Source organism: Episyrphus balteatus, chromosome 2 (assembly GCF_945859705.1).
Source record: "Episyrphus balteatus chromosome 2, idEpiBalt1.1, whole genome shotgun sequence".
NCBI lineage: Eukaryota > Metazoa > Arthropoda > Insecta > Diptera > Syrphidae > Episyrphus > Episyrphus balteatus.
Genome location: NC_079135.1, coordinates 69,382,855 through 69,401,928, shown reverse-complemented (window position 1 = coordinate 69,401,928; position 19,074 = coordinate 69,382,855). Strand labels below are relative to the sequence as shown.

At 31.8% G+C, this 19,074-nt stretch overlaps 3 protein-coding genes across 3 annotated transcripts; 2 read left to right on the top strand and 1 right to left on the bottom strand.

Annotated features, from left to right (window-relative positions):
• Positions 1–10,020: 10,020 nt before the first annotated feature.
• On the top strand, positions 10,021–11,048 carry LOC129911505 (lateral signaling target protein 2 homolog). Its single transcript, XM_055989323.1, has 2 exons — positions 10,021–10,543; positions 10,626–11,048. Exons 1-2 carry the CDS (start codon positions 10,481–10,483, stop codon positions 11,031–11,033), a joined length of 471 nt encoding a protein of 156 aa, XP_055845298.1. The 5' UTR covers positions 10,021–10,480; the 3' UTR covers positions 11,034–11,048.
• Positions 11,049–15,323: 4,275 nt separating this feature from the next.
• LOC129911501 (uncharacterized) lies at positions 15,324–16,556 on the top strand. Its single transcript, XM_055989317.1, has 2 exons — positions 15,324–15,439; positions 15,536–16,556. Exons 1-2 carry the CDS (start codon positions 15,434–15,436, stop codon positions 16,475–16,477), a joined length of 948 nt encoding a protein of 315 aa, XP_055845292.1. The 5' UTR covers positions 15,324–15,433; the 3' UTR covers positions 16,478–16,556.
• A 1,467-nt stretch (positions 16,557–18,023) lies between these two features.
• On the bottom strand, positions 18,024–18,810 carry LOC129909503 (uncharacterized). The gene is made up of 2 exons (XM_055986579.1): positions 18,711–18,810; positions 18,024–18,629 (listed from the first exon to the last, which is right to left on the bottom strand). Exons 1-2 carry the CDS (start codon positions 18,714–18,716, stop codon positions 18,024–18,026), a joined length of 612 nt encoding a protein of 203 aa, XP_055842554.1. The 5' UTR covers positions 18,717–18,810.
• Positions 18,811–19,074: the final 264 nt, after the last annotated feature.

Sequence of the window (19,074 nt, the reverse complement as noted above, 5' to 3'; positions counted from 1 at the left end):
CAAGGTTTTTGTTACAGACACCAAGATACTTTTCTTCTACTTTTTGGTACTGAGCTCGAATTCGAAGTCAGAACGAAGCACGTTGATTTCAACTTAAGATTTTTCAAAGAAGGAAAAAGATATTTAAGAGATTTAAACGGATTTAGAAAGATAAGAAACCGTTACAAATTTATTTAAAACAAATAACCAAAAGCTAAGAAATAATCTCGAAGACTGGTAAAGAGGGGCATTTTCGATTTTCTAACGGGAATATCTCAAAAACGTGATGTGATAGAATTTTTTCGACTTCGGATACGAGCTCAACACATGTGATATTTAAAAAAAAAATGTTTGCATTCAAAAAAAATGTTATTGCATTGAAAATAAAATTGGTATTGCAAATAAAAATATTTTGCATAAAAAAAAGTTTATTGCAAATAAGAAATTTTCTGTATTGAAAAAAAATATTCGTCAAATTTTTAACAATTTTTAATATGTGGCCTTATATTAGCTCCAATATCATATTAATACAGTAAAATAAGGAGAAAAAAGGGGTAAATCTCGGAATGAATGTTAGTAGAAATTTTTTTTGCTCAATATCTTCCTTTTGCCATTCTATAACATATCTCAAAAGTCTAGAAAAATCTCATGTCCGCTTGTCGCGATTTCAAGGTCAAATCGCGAAATGCAGATTTTCAAAATTAGCAAAAATAGGCTATGGTATTATATACACATATGATACATGATTTCAAGCTATTTTTTAATGCTGATTCCAAAAAATCAAAAATCAAGACAATCTGACGTCTCTGGAAAAAGTTATACCTGTTTTTCATCTGTCAACTCATATTATTATAACAGTTGCAAACTTACTGCCGACAAACCCTTAAAAGTTATGGTAGATGAACCAAATTTTGCATGAAGATTTTAGAATCCATCAATATTAAAAATCAAAACAATCCATTACAAAAAATATATATACCTACGAAATAATGGTATTTTTTTATGGAGCGGCAAATTTTAGGATATGCACTAAAGAAGATTCTTGTTCATCTAAGGAATAAGTGCTAATAGGCTATTTTTTTCATTTTAATCTTTGTTTGGATATTCTTTAACTTCCCTCAAAAATCTAAAAAAATCTCATGTCCGCAAGTCCTAATTTTCTTGGTTTGAAAATAAGGTGCATATTTTAAAAAATTAATAAGAAAAGTTTAAATTTGTATATGTATACCAACATAAGCGACATGATTTAAAGGTATTTTTTAACACTTATTCCAACAAAACTCACAAACAAGTCAACCTGACCATCCCTGAAAAGTAATGCACCTTATTCATGTTGATCTGACACAAATATCTGAAGTGAAGTTTTTCGATCTTTTAAAATCTGCACCTTATTTTCAAACCAAGAAAATTAGGACTTGCGGACATGAGATTTTTTTAGATTTTTGAGGGTAGTTAAAGAATATCCAAACAAAGATTAAAATGAAAAAAATAGCCTATTAGCACTTATTCCTAAGATGAACAAGAATCTTCTTTAGTGCATATCCTAAAATTTGCCGCTCCATAAAAAAATACCATTATTTCGTAGGTATATATATTTTTTGTAATGGATTGTTTTGATTTTTAATAATGATGGATTCTAAAATCTTCATGCAAAATTTGGTTCATCTACCATAACTTTTAAGGGTTTGTCGGCAGTAAGTTTGCAACTGTTATAATAATATGAGTTGACAGATGAAAAACAGGTATAACTTTTTCCAGAGACGTCAGATTGTCTTGATTTTTGATTTTTTGGAATCAGCATTAAAAAATAGCTTGAAATCATGTATCATATGTGTATATAATACCATAGCCTATTTTTGCTAATTTTGAAAATCTGCATTTCGCGATTTGACCTTGAAATCGCGACAAGCGGACATGAGATTTTTCTAGACTTTTGAGATATGTTATAGAATGGCAAAAGGAAGATATTGAGCAAAAAAAATTTCTACTAACATTCATTCCGAGGTTAAACCCTTATTTGACTGGATTATATTTAAAATAAGAAATTTATGGCAGCCAAAATTGTAAAAAATTAGACGAATGTTGAAAAAATAATATTAAATAAAGGTGACTAAGAAAGGAATAATATAACGCATACCTACATTTTGCATTGAATTTTTTTTTCAATGCAGAAAATTATTTATGTTCAATGCAAATATTTTTCAGTTCAAACCTAAAATTTTTGTATGCAAATTTGTTTCACTTGTAATAAATATTTTTGTTAGTGTTAATTTTTTTAATAAAAATGATTAAGCCTCACTTTTCAGTACATTTCCTTGAAATCTACATATCTCAAAAAAAGAGATCGATCTCAAAAAAGAATTGCAATCCTTAAATGTAAAATAAATTAGCTTAAGCTCTTTTTTCAATTTTCAGAACATTTTCTTGAAATCGATCTCAAGAAAATGTTCTGAAAAGTCATATTTTGGAATACGACCCATAGTTTCGTTTAAGGAGGGAAATCCATCTGGACGACAGCTTTTTCAATAATTTTGTTTTTAAAACCGAAAGCATTTATTGAAATTTGGAAAAGAATATGATATTATTGACATTATGAAATATTGATACATTTTTTTTAAGTAAAAAAAAAACAAAATGGCGACTTTTCAGCTCTTTAAAGTTGACGCCTTGAGTTTGCGCCGTGCAATTCCCTGATCCAGAAAATTATTTATAATCAAAAAAGTAATTTTTTTCCAATAAAATATATTAATACGCATTGCATGAACCTAAATTTACTAAACAAGTGTAAAATAAAAATTACAGACCAAAAAAACGAAAAAACACAATGTTTGTTTATAAACAAATTGTTAAAAAAAATATTTATTATACAAATTTTGTTGAACTTTTAGGTTCATGCAATGACCAGTTAGTTACACCAGTTAACGAGTAATTTGCACTTTATTTCAAGTCGAAAGCTTCATTAGTTTTTGAGTTACGTTGCCGCGGAAAAAACGCGTTTCGAGAAAAATGAGTTTAAAGTTTTCGTTTTCGTACTGTGGTAGGCTCGGAGCGCATGGATGTCGCGACTTTTTAGGAACTTATGAGGCTTCATTTAAGGCTAAGACCACTGAAAATAATTTCTTCGGTTGATAAATGAATTTATTAGGGAAAAAAAATAATGCAAAAATAAAAAATTCCAGAGGGATTCCCCCCCCCCTTAAGAAACTACAAATATTATCCCTAAAAAAAACATTGTAAATAATTTAAAAACAATAATATAACCTATGTTGGCAATATTACCACAGGTTCTTATAGATATATGTATGTATAATGGCTAATTTATGCGCCTTTTGAATTGTTTGAAATAAATATACAAACACTTAACGCATTAAAAATGATACACTCTCAAGCCACGCTTCGCCGTTGATACTTAGGTCAGAAAGTAGTCTTTAAATGTGTGCATGTGGAATTGGGCTTAGCATTGATTGAGAAATGGTCCACTTAAACGAAACCACGCTGAGTATTGGTGTCGTAGGTCTTGTTTGTTACGGTGCGGTGTGCCATTGGCAATCGACCCAAAGACCGCTGCAGCAGATACAATATTATTTGTCAGTAACTTTTAGTCAGAGACACACAAGTTGCTTGTTTTTTTTTCCAAAAGTCTGAAATTTGTTGTTTAAAATGGTGTAACCGATGGAAAAAAAACCCACTGGTATGATGTTAATGTGCAATATGGGGGAAGCCCTCTTTCCTGGGTATAAAAGAAAACTAATTCCTTGGTAGTGGTATCAGTTTGTCTCGTCGCGTTGTCATTGAATTTTAGCTAAGCCCTGGACGATCAAAATGAAGGTAAGGACATAAACAGCTCCTGTAAAATCAATTATTAAAATCACGGCTAACCTTTTTCTTTTTTGTTTTAGATACTTTTCTTTTTAACAACAATAATATACACCTGCAATGGAGGAATATCCGGTGGATATGGAGGTAACTCCATACAAGAAATTGAAATTGAACCTCAACAACTGCAGCATATACATCAAGTCCAATATGTCGAGCAAGGACATCACCAATCACATCAAGGACATCATCCAGAAGCTCCTGTTGAAATAGTTCAAATACAAAGTGCTGAAAGTGCAGGAAATCTAGGTGGGGGACATGGAGGCTACCAAAGTGAATGGCAACCCATAAATGATGTTCACTCTCATCATTCTCAGCAATCTCAACCACAAATCATCAAGGTAATTCATGAACAAGCTTCTAATTCCCATGGCAGACATGGAGGTCAAGGAGGTCATGGAGGATATGGTGGGCAATCGCAGCCTCAAATTATTAAAATCATAGAAGAACAATCGTATGGAGGTAATCACGGTCACAATGATGGTTCATCGCAACCTCATCAAATTCTAAAGATCATTGAAGAACAATCTTATGGCGGCGGCGGTCATGGGGGAAACTCATTCGGACCACCTAACTTTGGAGGACACGGTTCACACTCGCAATCTGAACCACAAATATTATTTGCTGATCCACCATCCATTCCATTCAGTCCACCCCAACCAAGTGCTGATACATCATCAAAATCTTCTAATCCTCTCAGTTCTTTGGGTTCGATTATTCCAAACCTTTTAAGACTTCTTTTTGGCGGCGGCGATAATGGAGGCTCAAAACCATCATTGCCATCATTACCATCATTGGGTGGTAGTAGAGCAATTAATACCCCTAATTCTGGTAAATTGATAAATGCTTATGGTTATGGAGGAACTGGTAAAATAAATAGAGCTCACAAACTTTCGAATATCTATTACAATTCTGGCCGAGTGATAGAAAGTGGTACTTTGAAAATTTCTTCGGTTAAGAAAGGTGGTGGTAAATGGTAGTTTATCTAAAGTATTTGCCATTAATATGTATTCTCAATGAGAGTACTTTGAAGTCGCCAAAAAAAAGTCATACATCTAAGTCTAAGTATTTATAATCACAAACCATGTTTATTATAAGGTAATAAATTTTACAAATATAAAAAAAGGCATTAGGTAGTTTTATCATGAAAGTTTTGATGAAGTTTTTAAATTGCTCCATTTTTTTAGTTTTTGAGAAAAAATATGAAGAAAATAAGTTTCTTGAACATGTTTAAAAAAAAAAAAATAAAAACATTATGATAAAAAAAAAAAACTATACACGGAGAAAAAAGGTAAAATGATGCTCACTTTAAATTCCACCATCTTAGAATAATAGGATTTCAGCTTAAAATAAATGGAATCCGCTTAAATTTGGTTAAATTTAAGGTGAACTTCATTTTATTTCAAAAGGAATTTTCATCTTTAAGGAAACGATTAAAAATGATAGATTAAAGATTTATGTCTTAATATTAAAATATTTTCTTAAAAAATGAAATCATTTAAAATTAATGTTGAAATCGTCTTAATATTTGGTAGTTAAACAAAAAAAAAAAGATAAAAAGATAAACTTCTTATACTCATACAAATTTATTTTTAACAAAATAAACTTTTTCGGGAATAAGATCTAAACATAATTTTTTTTTAATTTCTTAAAAAACCACATGTTTAAATTTTTTTTAAATTTCTTTTAAAAAAATTATGTTTAGATTTTAATTACAAATAATACAGTAAAATAAGGAGAAAAAAGGGGTAAATCTCGGAATGAATGTTAGTAGAAATTTTTTTTGCTCAATATCTTCCTTTTGCCATTCTATAACATATCTCAAAAGTCTAGAAAAATCTCATGTCCGCTTGTCGCGATTTCAAGGTCAAATCGCGAAATGGAGATTTTTAAAATTAGCAAAAATAGGCTATGGTATTATATACACATATGATACATGATTTCAAGGTATTTTTGAATGCTGATTTCTAAAAATCTAAAATCAAGACAATCTGACGTCTCTGGAAAAAGTTATACCTGTTTTTCATCTGTCAACTTATATTATTATAACAGTTGCAAACTTACTGCCGAAAAACCCTTAAAAGTTATGGTAGATGAACCAAATTTAGCATGAAGATTTTAGAATCCATCATTATTAAAAAAAACAATCAATTACAAAAAATATATGTACCTACGAAATAATGGTATTTTTTGATGGAGGGGCAAATTTTAGGATATGCACTAAAGAAGATTCTTGTTCATCTTAGGAATAAGTGCTAATAGGCTAATTTTTTTCATTTTAATCTTTGTTTGGATATTCTTTAGCTACCCTCAAAAATCTAAAAGAATCTCATGTCCGCAAGTCCTAATTTTCTTGGTTTGAAGATAAGGTGCAGATTTGAAAAAATTGAAAAACTACTCTTCAGATATTTGTGTCAGATCAACATGAATAAGGTACATTACTTTTCAGGGATGGTCATATTGATTTGTTTGTGGGTTTTGTTGGAATCAGCGTTAAAAAATACCTTGAAATGATATGGGTTATGTTGGTATACATATAAGAATCTAAAGTTTTCTTTTTATTTTTATTAAATCTGCACCTAACTTAGTTTAACCTGAAAAATTAGAACTTGCGGACATGAGATTTTTTTAGATTTTTGACATAAGTTATAGAATATCCAAACAAAGATAGAAACAAAAAATTAGCCTATTAGCACTAATTCCAAGATTGTACCAGGATGTTTTTTAGTGCACATCCCAAAATTTCCCCTTTTCTCAAAAAATACCATTTTGTCATAGATATAAATGTTTTTTTGTATTGCATTGTTTTGATTCTTAATGATAATGGATATGAAAACCCTCATGCAAAATATGATTCCGCTACCATTACTTTTAAGGGTTTTTCGGTAGTAAGTTAGCAACTGTTATAATAATATGGGTTGAAAGATAAAAAACAGGTATAACTTTTTTGGAATCAGCATTAAAAAATACCTTGAAATCATGTATCACAACAAAAACATTACTGTTAAAAAAAGAGCCAAGTTCACCTATGTTGAAATTATGCTGGCACAAAAAGTATTGAGATGTAAAAGTGTATACCAAGTTCTAAAGTTTGGGTTCAAATTTGTATCAATAAAATTTTGATTGTTCTCTTGATCTTGACAATTTTTCTTTTAATTACCGATTTTTAAAGTTATTTCAAAAATTGCCAAGTAAACAATCAAAATTTTATTGATACGAATTTGAACCCAAACTTTAGAACTTGGTATACACTTTTACATCTCAATACTTTTTGTGCCAGCATAATTTCAACATAGGTGAACTTGGCTCTTTTTTTAACAGTAATGTTTTTGTTGTGATTTCACTTCTTTTTGCAAGGTATGGCTGTAGAATTGAAAATCTCTATATTTGATGAAAAGTCAGTGAAAATGGGCGGTTGCCACGCCCCCTGGCTGAAATTCTCAAACTGTAAATTTTTTCCTTTGTATTTACTACCAGCTCTACCATTCTACCAAATTTCAAGATTCTACGATAATCAGAAGAGCTGTATAATATTTTATGAAAATTCAGCGGAAAAGGGCGGATGCCACGCCCCCTGAATTGAAAATCTCAAATTTTCGATTTGTCCCTTTGTATACACCACAAGTCCTATCACCGTGTAAAATTTCAAGCTTCTACGTTAACGGGAAGTTCTCCATAATTTTGATGATCTGTCAGTGAGTGAGTGAGTGAGTCAGTCAGTCAGTTACGGTTTTTGCGATTTTTGAAGCCCTATATCTCAGAAACTACTCATCGTAAGAGGCTAAAATTTTGCGACGAGTTTGGTTTTGACTAGCTCAACAAATGTAGCGAGTTTGAAATTTCTAGCATCTTTGGTGTGGAAGTTAGAGGGGGGTCGAAAATGGCCTGAGTTGTTTCCTGTAAATAAGGGTGTAGTGCCAAAGTTGCTAGAGAACTTGGCTGGGCACTACCGTGCCCCTTGATCATATGTGTATATAATACCATAGCCTATTTTTGCTAATTTTGACATGAGATTTTTCTAGATTTTTTAGATATGTTATAGAATGGCAAAAGGAAGATATTGAGCAAAAAAAATTTCTACTAACATTCATTCCGAGATTAAACCCTTATTTGACTGGAGTAAAAATTATTTAAATAATTTTTAATTTCAATTTTTGCTGTATAATCTGAAGATGGGAATTCTTATTTCCGAAAACGTTTATTGTTAAAAATAAATTTGTAAGAGTATAAAAAGTTTATCTTTCTATCTTTTTTATTGAAACTCATACAGTTCCCGAAAGTATTTTTCACGCATAATTAATTAATTATAAGACTTTATTAGTTGCAATTTATGATAGCAATTTTCAACAGTGAGATAGCTTGATGTTAAAGCACTCGCCTAGTGACCCAAGAGTTGTTGTCAATCCCCCAAGTGACTGTCAGATTTTTTGTTTTAATTAAAATGTCTCCCCATAAAAATAAAAAGTAACTTAACTTAGTGATTTTCTTTGAAATTAGCACATTCAAGAAATTTAAAACATTTGTCCGCTTAATTAAAGACGAAAGTCATCTAGAAAATAACCACGCAAAAATCTGTTTAATTCAATACAGAACCCGCTTCTTTTTAGGTTTTTTTTTCTCTCCGTGTAGGGTTGGAAGCGAGCATGAACTAAGCGGAGCACTTTTCGCAAATCGAATTGGGAATAGTTTGTTATTTTGTTGCTAATTCGTTACTAATTAGTCTTCACAAAACTTATATCTATTAACAACCAATATTTTGCAACAATTAAATAAAATCAATGCTACGGAGATAACTAAGTTCATGCTAATGGTTGCAGGTGATGAAAACGAAATAAAAAAAAGAGATAAACATACATACAAAAATGCAACATTCTATGTACTATAGGGCAAGTTGAGGATTCGTAAAAAAATTTAACAATCAGACATGACATTAACATGCCAAAAAGTGGTCCCGCAGTTCTATCTGTCTGTCAGTCAGTCTATCCGTCTATATGCATTTCGAGCAAGAGCCTAAACTTCTTGAGCGATTTTCTTAAAACTTGGTAGTAAAGAGTTTTGGGTGATTGCCTAGGGGAGGCATTGAAATTTTTGTTTGGTTCTAATGGTACCTGTCAAATAACATGTGCATATGTGCGTTCAATCTTTTCCTCGAGTTTTCGAAAGACTTAAAAAGCGTACCCGGCAATTTTGTTTTCTGCAAGTTCAAAAGTAGCGGTGTTAGTCCATTTTTCTCTAAATATTTAAGTATTTAGAATGAGAAAACTCATGCTCAATAAATTCGCTGACGTACTGTCATAGTCATAACAGAACAGAACGTATTTTCCAAGGAATTTAAGCTTTTCTTAAAAATTTGGATTTCTGACCATTCATTCCCTTAAAAAAATTACTTCGTCTGAATCGTCGTAGATATGTATGTGAAAGAAGATGATATAAAAAAATGAAGAAAAAGAGTCATAAACAAAAGAACACAGGACTGCGCGGCTTGCTTGAATGCTTGGCTCTTTATTATAGGACTTCTGGCACTACTATAAAAAAAAGTAGTTTAAATAAAAAGAAAATACGCACCGGATTGATGACATTACATTACCACAATGGACGAAGAAAAGCTAACTTACACTTCAAGCATTATTAATCTTATATTTTTTAAAGAACGTTGGAAAGTTATTTTATTTTTATATCCTATAGAACGAATAGCAACAAATTAATCTCACTTCATTTTACAAATTTCTGAAAACACCGCGATAAATACTTCTCATTAATAGCAAATAAGTGTAGTTGTTTAATGAATTAAAGTTTAAACTCACACTACAACTTTTTGTTTTTGAAACTTTCTTTAGCTCGAAGCTTGCTCCAGATGAGCTTCATCTTTAACTTAGTCTTTCACCGACCACAAGACTGAATAACTCGCACCAATAGATAAACCTGACTTCCCAAAAATATTTTAGACTAAAAACAAGAACTATCGTAGATTTCATTGCCGACAAAAATTCATTCATGTTTGTCAACCTCTTTTTTATGATTTTATGTTAATTTGATTCAGGTATTATTTTTTTTTATAAACCAATTCACTTGTATATTTCTAACCACAAGAAATTTATTAACCAACAAAATATAAACAAAGCACTAATGTCTAGCTCATATACATGTGATTTCCGTTTTTGTCACATTGTTGTAGAGATAAGCTGCCGTTAGATAATAATGTTACATCAAATAATAAAAATATCAAACCTGTCAACAAGCCGGTTTGGCTTGCAAAATCAAAAAAAAATTATAAAAAAAAAAAAAAAGACAAAAGAAAACCCAATATCTTACCGCACTTCTTAGCCATTCGAAAAAGGGAATTAGCATCAGATAGAAATTGAGCTTAGTGATGTGTGGTGGAAGGCAGGTGGCACCAAGCCAACAAAAACCACAGTCTTTAAACTGATGATGGTATATTTTTGTTTGTGCAATTATGGTAATGTCATTGTTTGAAAGAAAGACTTGCACTTTTATCAGAGAAGATGCCTCGAGGGGAAATCTTAAAGAGACACTTTTGTTTTTTCGTAAATGATTTATCATGTTGCCTGGAGTGTGTAGAGTATAAAACTGGGATTTGAAGTAATGCTTTGCAGCATTAAATCAAATGACTCAAAGGTATCAGCAGTCTTTACAAGATCCCCATATGGTATCTACTTCAATCATGAAGGTAGGTTACTTTGACCCTTTTTTACATTTGGCATACTGAGATGTAATCTTGGTTTTTTTAAAATTTTTTTCTTTGCACTTAGATTTTCATGGTGTTTTTTACAGTTGTGTCCGTCGTGAACTCAGGATTTGTACCACCGATTCAGGAGCGTGGTTTCATGCCTATTAACCACCGATGGCAAACTTCTTTAGAAGACAGCGGCTTAAGTGATCTTAATCATTTCGAGCCCGAAACTCAAGAACACGAGTTTGGAGATGGTTTATCCGATCTTCATCTACATGAGGATCATGGTCATCAACATTATGAACATTTTGAAGATTCTGCAGAGGAACATCATCCAGTTTTCGAACCACATAGTTTCCCAGAAGAATATGAACCTAAAAAGGAAAAAACTATTCATGTACATGAGCATCATCATCACTATCATCGCCACTACAAGACCCTTCCAGTGACGATTATTAAGAAAACCGTGACTTATAAACATGGATAATACCCAAGGACTTTGTCAAAAACGTTTTAATTGAAAAGACTGTTTACTATTTTAAGAACTTTTTGTTTATTGATATAAATTAAATTATAAATGGCATTATTTGTTTGTAAATAAATATAAATTTACACACCTCTTAAAAAAATCTTTCTTACAAATGAAAGGAAAATATTTTATAATTTCTAATTTACTTTCTCGTTCAAGTCAATTTCAATTTTTCGTTGTATTGCTTGGCCTGTAAGATGAAATTGCATAATCTATCCTACTAACAGACTCAGGTGTAACGTGAGGATGAGTCACGATTACATCTCAACATGCATTGTTCATCCATTTATAAGACATTATCCCGTAAAAAAAAAAATTGTCAACAAACCGCAAAAATAAGGGGATGGGGATGATAGGGGAAGGGGACGATAGTTCCACTAAGAATAAATTCTATTTTACATTTTGCGCTAAACAATTATATTGAATCTCGGAAACTAAATTCATTGAGTAAATTTAATTTTGTTTAAGATATTATTTTAATTATAGAGCCACTCCTCCAAAGGTACCAAAACATCGTTGTCGGGGTCGCTTAGTCCCACAAAGACTTCACCATGACTATGAGGGATATTCCCAAACCCCTAAAACATCAATTCGTCTGTTGTTATAACCGCTTCGGCTAATCAAATTCAAAATTATGTATATGATTTTTGCAAGTAAATTCAAAGTAAACATCAAACTGGTCTCATGACCCAACCGAAAAATTTATACTAATTTATCGCTGATTCAATGACTAATAAAAATTATGATTTACAAATAATATAATGTATAATTATAATGTATACATCAGCGACTAGTATTGAGCAGTTGCTAAAAAATCCTCTCCACAATATTGAATTGATTAAATTGTCTTCTTTGAAAAGAAATTTTCAGATTAATAGTGAAAATAAAATAAAACATGTATTCAAAATAACAAAAACATGTTTTCGAACGGTTTTAAACACCAGACGGATTATAAAATTTAATTTCTTGCATACAATTTTTAAAATTTTTACTTGCGATATAGGTACTATAGGGCAAGTTTAGGATTCGTAAAAAAAATCGAACTCGAGATAACAATTTTACATGACATTACGATGATGGAGAATGCCAAAAAAGTGGGTCCGGCAATTCTGTCTGTCTGTCTGTCTGTCTGTCTGTCTGTCTGTCTGTCCGTCTGTCTCTATCTGGAGCTGCAGCCTAAACGAGTGAAGTGATTTTCTTCAAACTTGGTAATTAGCAGTTTTTGGTGATTCCCTAGAGGGGAAATTGAAATTTTTTTTTTATGACCAAAACTAACGGTACCTGCCATATAACGGAAATAGAAAAGTTAATTTTTTTCAAAAACGGCTCTAACGATTTTGATTAAAATTTTTGTGTGTAATACTACACATAAGGGCCAACTTTTTAAATAAAAAAAATATTTTTTGTACCGTTATTAACGGTACCTGTCATAGAACGGTTTTTTTCGTTTCTGAATAGCTCGTACAAAATTAACCCGATTTAAATGAAAATTTTTATACAAAAGTGTGTTAGTAAAGATAATATTAAAATTTTAGAAAATTTTCAAAAAACGCATTTTTGGTTTTTTAAAAAATATTTAAAAATTTTTTTTTGAAAAATCAATTTTTTGAAAACGGATCAATGAAAAATTTTGAAATTTAGTTTTTATGTGTAAATTAATTATTTCTTCAAAATAGCATACCAACTTTTTTTTTGAAAAATGTTAAAAAAATTTTATATATAAAAAATTATTTTTTTAAAAAACGGCTCCTACAATTTTCAAATTTTTTTTTCTAAAAATACCTTTTTATACGAGAAATAAAATGGCATATTTGTTTTTTTTTTTTAAGATATTTTAAAACGGAGTTTTATTAATTATAAAAACAGATTTAATTTTTTTATACTACTTATGAAATTTCTTCAAAATATCGAATTTTAAATTTCTTGAATAAAAAGCTTTAACATTATAGTTACTTTAAGCATAAGAGCAAGTACGTGCGACCCCAGTCGTGCAATTTATTTTTTTGACAATCATTGGAGCCGTTTTTACTACTTTGTATTTTTTTTTTTTGTGTTTTTTACCACATAATTTTGGACTGAGTGAACCAATTTTGATAATTCTTTTTGTATTGGAAAGCTACTGGCTGCGATGTGGTCCCATTTCAATTTCGTTCATTTTTGGCTATAGGAACTATTAGAAAAGCCATAAAACCCATCCATGGAAGTCGGTATTGTTTTTTGATAAAAATGATTATTTAAAAATACGAATTTTGAAAAATTACAAAAAAAAATGGCATGTCATTCTAAAGAAATTATTATTCAACCCGTATTAAAAAACATTTCAATACAAGAATTATGGTTTGCTCGTACATGAGGTGATTTAGGAACCTGTGTATAGAAAGTTAAAATTAATATTAATGTATGTAGTTTAAACAATAAGATCAAAAAGCGTAATACGCATTTTGGTTGTATATACTTTTATAAAGTTTGAACAAAAAGCTTTACGCTTTTTGACATAGGTAACCATGTGATATAAGTCAGCTAAATTATTTTATAGTTTTAAGTGCGTAATAAAACCGTATTTTTTAGTTCTTAAACTACATATTTTATTTATTTCAAAAGTATGTATGTCCTTATTTGCCAGAAAAATATTGAAATTAATGAAACCGCTTTTATTTGTATTTAATATACGTAAATATAAATGATTTGAACTTGAAAATAGGTTAAAAGCTCTTACATGGAAAGACGCTCTTGTTCAAACAAAAGAGCTGAGCATCGAACTTTATTTTATTTGTGTTTTTTTTTTTTCATTCAGCAACGAGTAATAAAATACTTTTTTGTTTAGATCATAATTTAAGAACTATGAGTCTAACATTTTACTCTAAGTATATTTATATTTTTTATATTTTTTGTGCTAAGGGAGATTCTTAGCAGTATTGTGAGGATACCCTGAAGTAAGTACAACAAACACTTTTCGACTGGCGACTAGGTTGTCCTCGGGATATTCCGTAGCGGATGTTCAGTTGTCGTGATGATTGTGTTCGGCTGGGTGGGTAAGCAGCATTCAGCCATACTTCCTAGTTATCCTTTGGAATAAAATGCTCTTGCAGAGTATCCGCTGGGTTTTGTTAGATAAATGAATTTAGTAGATATGGTGAAGAAGCTGTAAAATGAGTGAAAATTGTGCGTAACTATAGCCGAAATCTAATTTTTTTTTGAGTTATTATTTATTTTTACTATTCAGAATTTGAAAATCAGATTAGAGCAACAAAACACGAAGCACATGATTTAAACTGTAAACACATGTTTTTTTTTTTTTTTGCTCTGATTGGAAATAATTTCGCATCAAACTAGATTGGAAAAGGATAAAAATACATTATCTGTTTTGTTATGAGCGTTGGAACTCAATGAAATAGAACCTACATATATGCTTTTTTTTTGTCTATTTTGACTTTGACTCTTTCTGTGCATGCCTTTTGTTGCAAATCACCCTGTTCACTCGAATTTGAAAAATTATTTTTTCGAACAATTTCGAACTTACATAGGTAATATTTTTAATTCATGCAATATTTTTTAAGGAAGGTCAGGAGTCCGGTCTAGACGACATTGGGTACATTTACAAGGGAAGTGATTAATCTAGTCTTCCTTTGCATATCTCAGATGTCCTTTTTGTTTTCATACATTTGGGGCCTGATAGGCTTAATTTTGTTTTAGAAAGATATTCCCTTAGTTCTTATTTATTTTAACCATTATTTTTATTATTTATTATTAAATGTATATACTTTCAAACAAATATATAAATTATTTCATCTTAAGCGATATGATTTAATATGCTTTATCAGCTATTTATTCTGCTTAATTATCCAAAAATATTTGAATCGCTATTTAAGAATGTTGTTATGGGTGCTTCTTAACACCAGAATCGACATAAATCTTTTTTGTATTATCCATGACTATCTTAATGTATATGAATGAAAGACCGATACAGAACATAGGTATATGAATAAATTTATCTCACCTTACATATGTTGGAAATGAAGTTTCAGTTTGGGGTATTTATTTATAAGTTTCACACAGCTGATCTTTGTTATCTAAAATATTTAGTTACCGCATGTTTTTTTTTATTGTCTCTATTAGCATTTTTGCGTTGACCGCACTGGTATTTCGATCATAATTTTTGTAACTTCTTCATGCGTTTATGCATAAATGTCATCTTGATTAACATTTTATTCTCATTGATTTAATTTTGCCATCTTTGAAATACTTTCTCTTTTTTTACCAAAATTTTAGTATAAAAACTAAATGCTTGCTAAAATCAGCATCATTAAGCTTTTGCCAATTCCACCTTTTCGATCACATTAGACATTTTTATTGACAATATGAATGTAAGCTAATTTTACTAAAAATTACATTGTAATTGTGTTTTTTTTTTCAAAAGAACTTTTAATATTAACTCAAATCAATTCTTTTGTCTTTTGCAGACTCTTAGTACTTGCCTTTTCATCCTTTTCGCAATCATTGCCAAACCATCGAGTGCCACTTTAGGAGACTTATTCGGAGGCGGAGAACCATCACCACCACCACAACCTCTACCACAAATCAGACAAATCCAACAATTTGGTCAATTGGCCCAACAATTGCAAAAGTTGGCTCCAAATCCTGGTCAAATTTTGGGTCAAATTGGACAATACGGTCCACAGTTGCTTGAATTAGCTAATCAAGCACAACAATTCTTCTCTGATGATGACGCAAATGACTCACCCCAACAACAACAACAGTTCGGAAAGCCATCATTCCAACAAGGACCAGGACAAGGTCAAGGACAAGGATTCGGCCAAGGACAAGGATTCGGTCAAGGGCTAGGAGGAGGACAGGGACAAGGACTGGGTGGAGGACAAGGCCAAGGACTAGGTCAAAAATTCGGTCAACAAGGACGACCACAACAACAGCAACAACGCCAACAACAACCTCAATCACCAGCTCCATTCAATATTTTGAATAAATTCAATCCACAATCCCAAAATGGAGGTGGAGGTAATGGAGGCTTAGGTGGAGGTTTAGGAGGAGGCTTAGGTGGAGGTGATAGCTTGAGTGGTATTGAACTTAGCTCACCACCAGAAGTTGTGCATGTCCATCATCATATCATTGAGCACCGTGGTAATTCTGGATTTGAAGGAAACAGTGGAAGCGGGGGAAACGGAGGATATGGTGGAAATGGAGGATATGGAGGAGAAGGCCGAAATGGTGGTAATGGAGAAGGTCAGAATGTTCGCGTCTTCAAAATCATTCACGAGCATGCAAATGGACAAGGCAGTGGTTATGGAAACGGCGGTGGTGGTAATGGAGGTGGCTACGGATACGGAAACGGCGGTGGTAGTCATGGAAATAGCATTGAACAACAAGGATGGAATGGTTGGGACTAAATATAGCTTAAAGTAGAATTTAGATTTAGTAAACTTATTCAGTTTTATGAATTTATTTTATTTGAAAAATAAAGGTGGTTATTGTTAAAATATTATAATGCGTCATCAGCATTAACACTTAACTCACATAGTTTTCTCTTCCTGTATTTATTTTACATTTCCTTTTCTTATTTCAAACTATATTTTAACACACAAATAATATCAAATGTTTTTCGATTACAATGTACTACCATTTTTACAATAAATTCAAATTCTTTGTTAAGAAACATCTTACAAGTAGGATTAGTTTAATTTCAATAGCAATATTTTTTCAGACTTCAGAAAATACCTGACCGAGAACTCAAAAAAGTGAATAACAGAGCGTGAACAAGAGGGTGCCATATACTGGAATTCCATCAGCAACCTAAAAATTTTTAAATCATAAAAGGGGTCGCAAATCACAGCCGCTAGCAATTAAACCAAAACCAAAAATCTTCAAGGAAAAAAACTAGCCGTACAACACTTCAACCTTACTCGGGTCACATCCACAATCAGCGTAATTGAAGTTCTTGACAAATTCTTCGAAGGAAACTTCACACTAAATCTGTTTATAAACCCATTTTAAGCCAAAAATATAATAATATAATAAATAATTCTCCAATTGACCCAAGGAAGTCAGAGGACCATAGTCTAAGAATAAGCAGCAAAGTTTGGGAATGGAGGTATAACCAAAATGTAAGTATGCAGTCTTGTAGCCTTATGCGTTCTTATAACGAATTCAAAACCCTGGCAGCTTGAAATCACAAGTTTAAGAAAGTGAGTTTTCACTCTATTTCCACATTCTAAATAAAGTAACTGATGCTCTGTCATTTTCAATAGCCCGGAAGACCTCAATCTTGAGGATGCGATCAATAGAACCCAAGATATAAACTACTTAAGCGACTTTGTTTTTGAGACTTTTTTGTTTAATTTTTTTGTTTGTTTTGTTCCAAAAATAGAGCAGCTCGGATCAAAAAAGCTACACTCTCTAAACAGCGCACTGTAAAATTCGGGTACAGCGTAATGCAGACAGGTCAACAATAGCCAGCTAAAACAACATGAAGTAGGCACCACCAGTAACGAACTCTTTAATTTAAACCCTTAATAAAAAAAATTACTTAGCTAGAAAATAAAATTATCGTTGAAATCGGTTAATTCGTCAGAAATAACCTACCCTTATGGCACATACCTAACTTTAAAAACGGTCCAACTTATTTTTAATTCAAAGATACTTGTATTTTTTATCGAAATCTTTTAAAGCTAAGTTAGGAGAAAATCGGTTCAGTGGCTAGGCTGCAGCTCGAGATAGTGACACAAAGACATTCTCCGTCCATCGGAATGTCATATCTAATTTTAAAAGTTGGAAAAATATGAAGCTTGTGACAAAATTAAGACAAAGTAGGTATTTGTTTTTTAAATTTTATATTATTTCTAAGACTTCCTAGCTTACATGGTTTCCCTCATAACATACGAGGAAATGTAATGATTTATGTATTATATGTAGACTAATTTGTGTACCCACACTTTTTTACCACCAGCCGCCTTGTTCGGGAGCTTGTTCGTGCACTACTTGAACAATCTTAACGGGACCTCCAGATCCATGGCCACCATGACCACCTGAACCATGACCACCATGACCACCTGATCCATGTCCATAACCTGAGGATCCTTCTTCATGAATAACTTTAACAACTTGAACTTCTTGATGATCATCATGTCCACCTCCATATCCACCTCCATGTCCGCCTCCATATCCACCTCCGTGTCCACCTCCATTCTCATGAATAACCTGGACTACATGATGTTGAGCACCACCGCTGCCATGACCGCCACCACCACCGTGTCCATAGCCTCCATCGCCACCGCTTGAGGGTGCATAATGATGTACAACGTTGACATTGTGGTCTAATTGATGTTGAGTAGACACCAATGGTCCTTTTCCACCACCACCACCACCAATTAAACCACCTAAACCACCTAAACCGCCTGAGCCGCCTGAACCGCCTGAACTTCTGCCTCCACCTCCCGAACTACCTCCTCCGCTCGAACCACCTCCTCCAAGTCCACTAAGTAGACTTTGTAGATTAAGAGTTGCAGAAGCGACTGAGGCCAAAGCAAGGATGCACACAAATGTCTAGATACAAAAATAATAAAAAAAAAAAAATATTATTAATTCTCCTTTGTAAAAAGAATGCGTTTGTATAAAGCTTCTTACCTTCATAATTCCTCGTATTTTACTTAACGATATGGTCAACCAAAAGAAAGCGAGTGATAACTTTAAGGTAAAATGCGATGATATTTATACCACCGAAGCATTTCTTTATATCAAATGCAAAAGTTTGATCGAATCAGTTTTGTAATATCTATGCACCAAGGTAAAGTCATAATTTTGTTGTAAAATGCATCTAAATTTTGAATTGGTTTTGATCAAAAATGCAAATAGATTACATGTTACATCAATATTTAACCCGTTTCTAATAGATTTCTTTTTTTTTATTGATATGAACCTACATTGCCCACTTGATTTTGAGCATACACATATAAGGTTCCCATCATGGTTTTAACCAATTATCGATTGG

Bases quoted from the DNA above. Each gene is read 5' to 3' on its own strand.
- LOC129911505 (XM_055989323.1), top strand. From the start codon at position 10,481: ATGACTCAAAGGTATCAGCAGTCTTTACAAGATCCCCATATGGTATCT. The intron at 10,544-10,625 runs GTAGGTTACTTT...CTTTGCACTTAG, and splicing joins TATCTACTTCAATCATGAAG to ATTTTCATGGTGTTTTTTAC.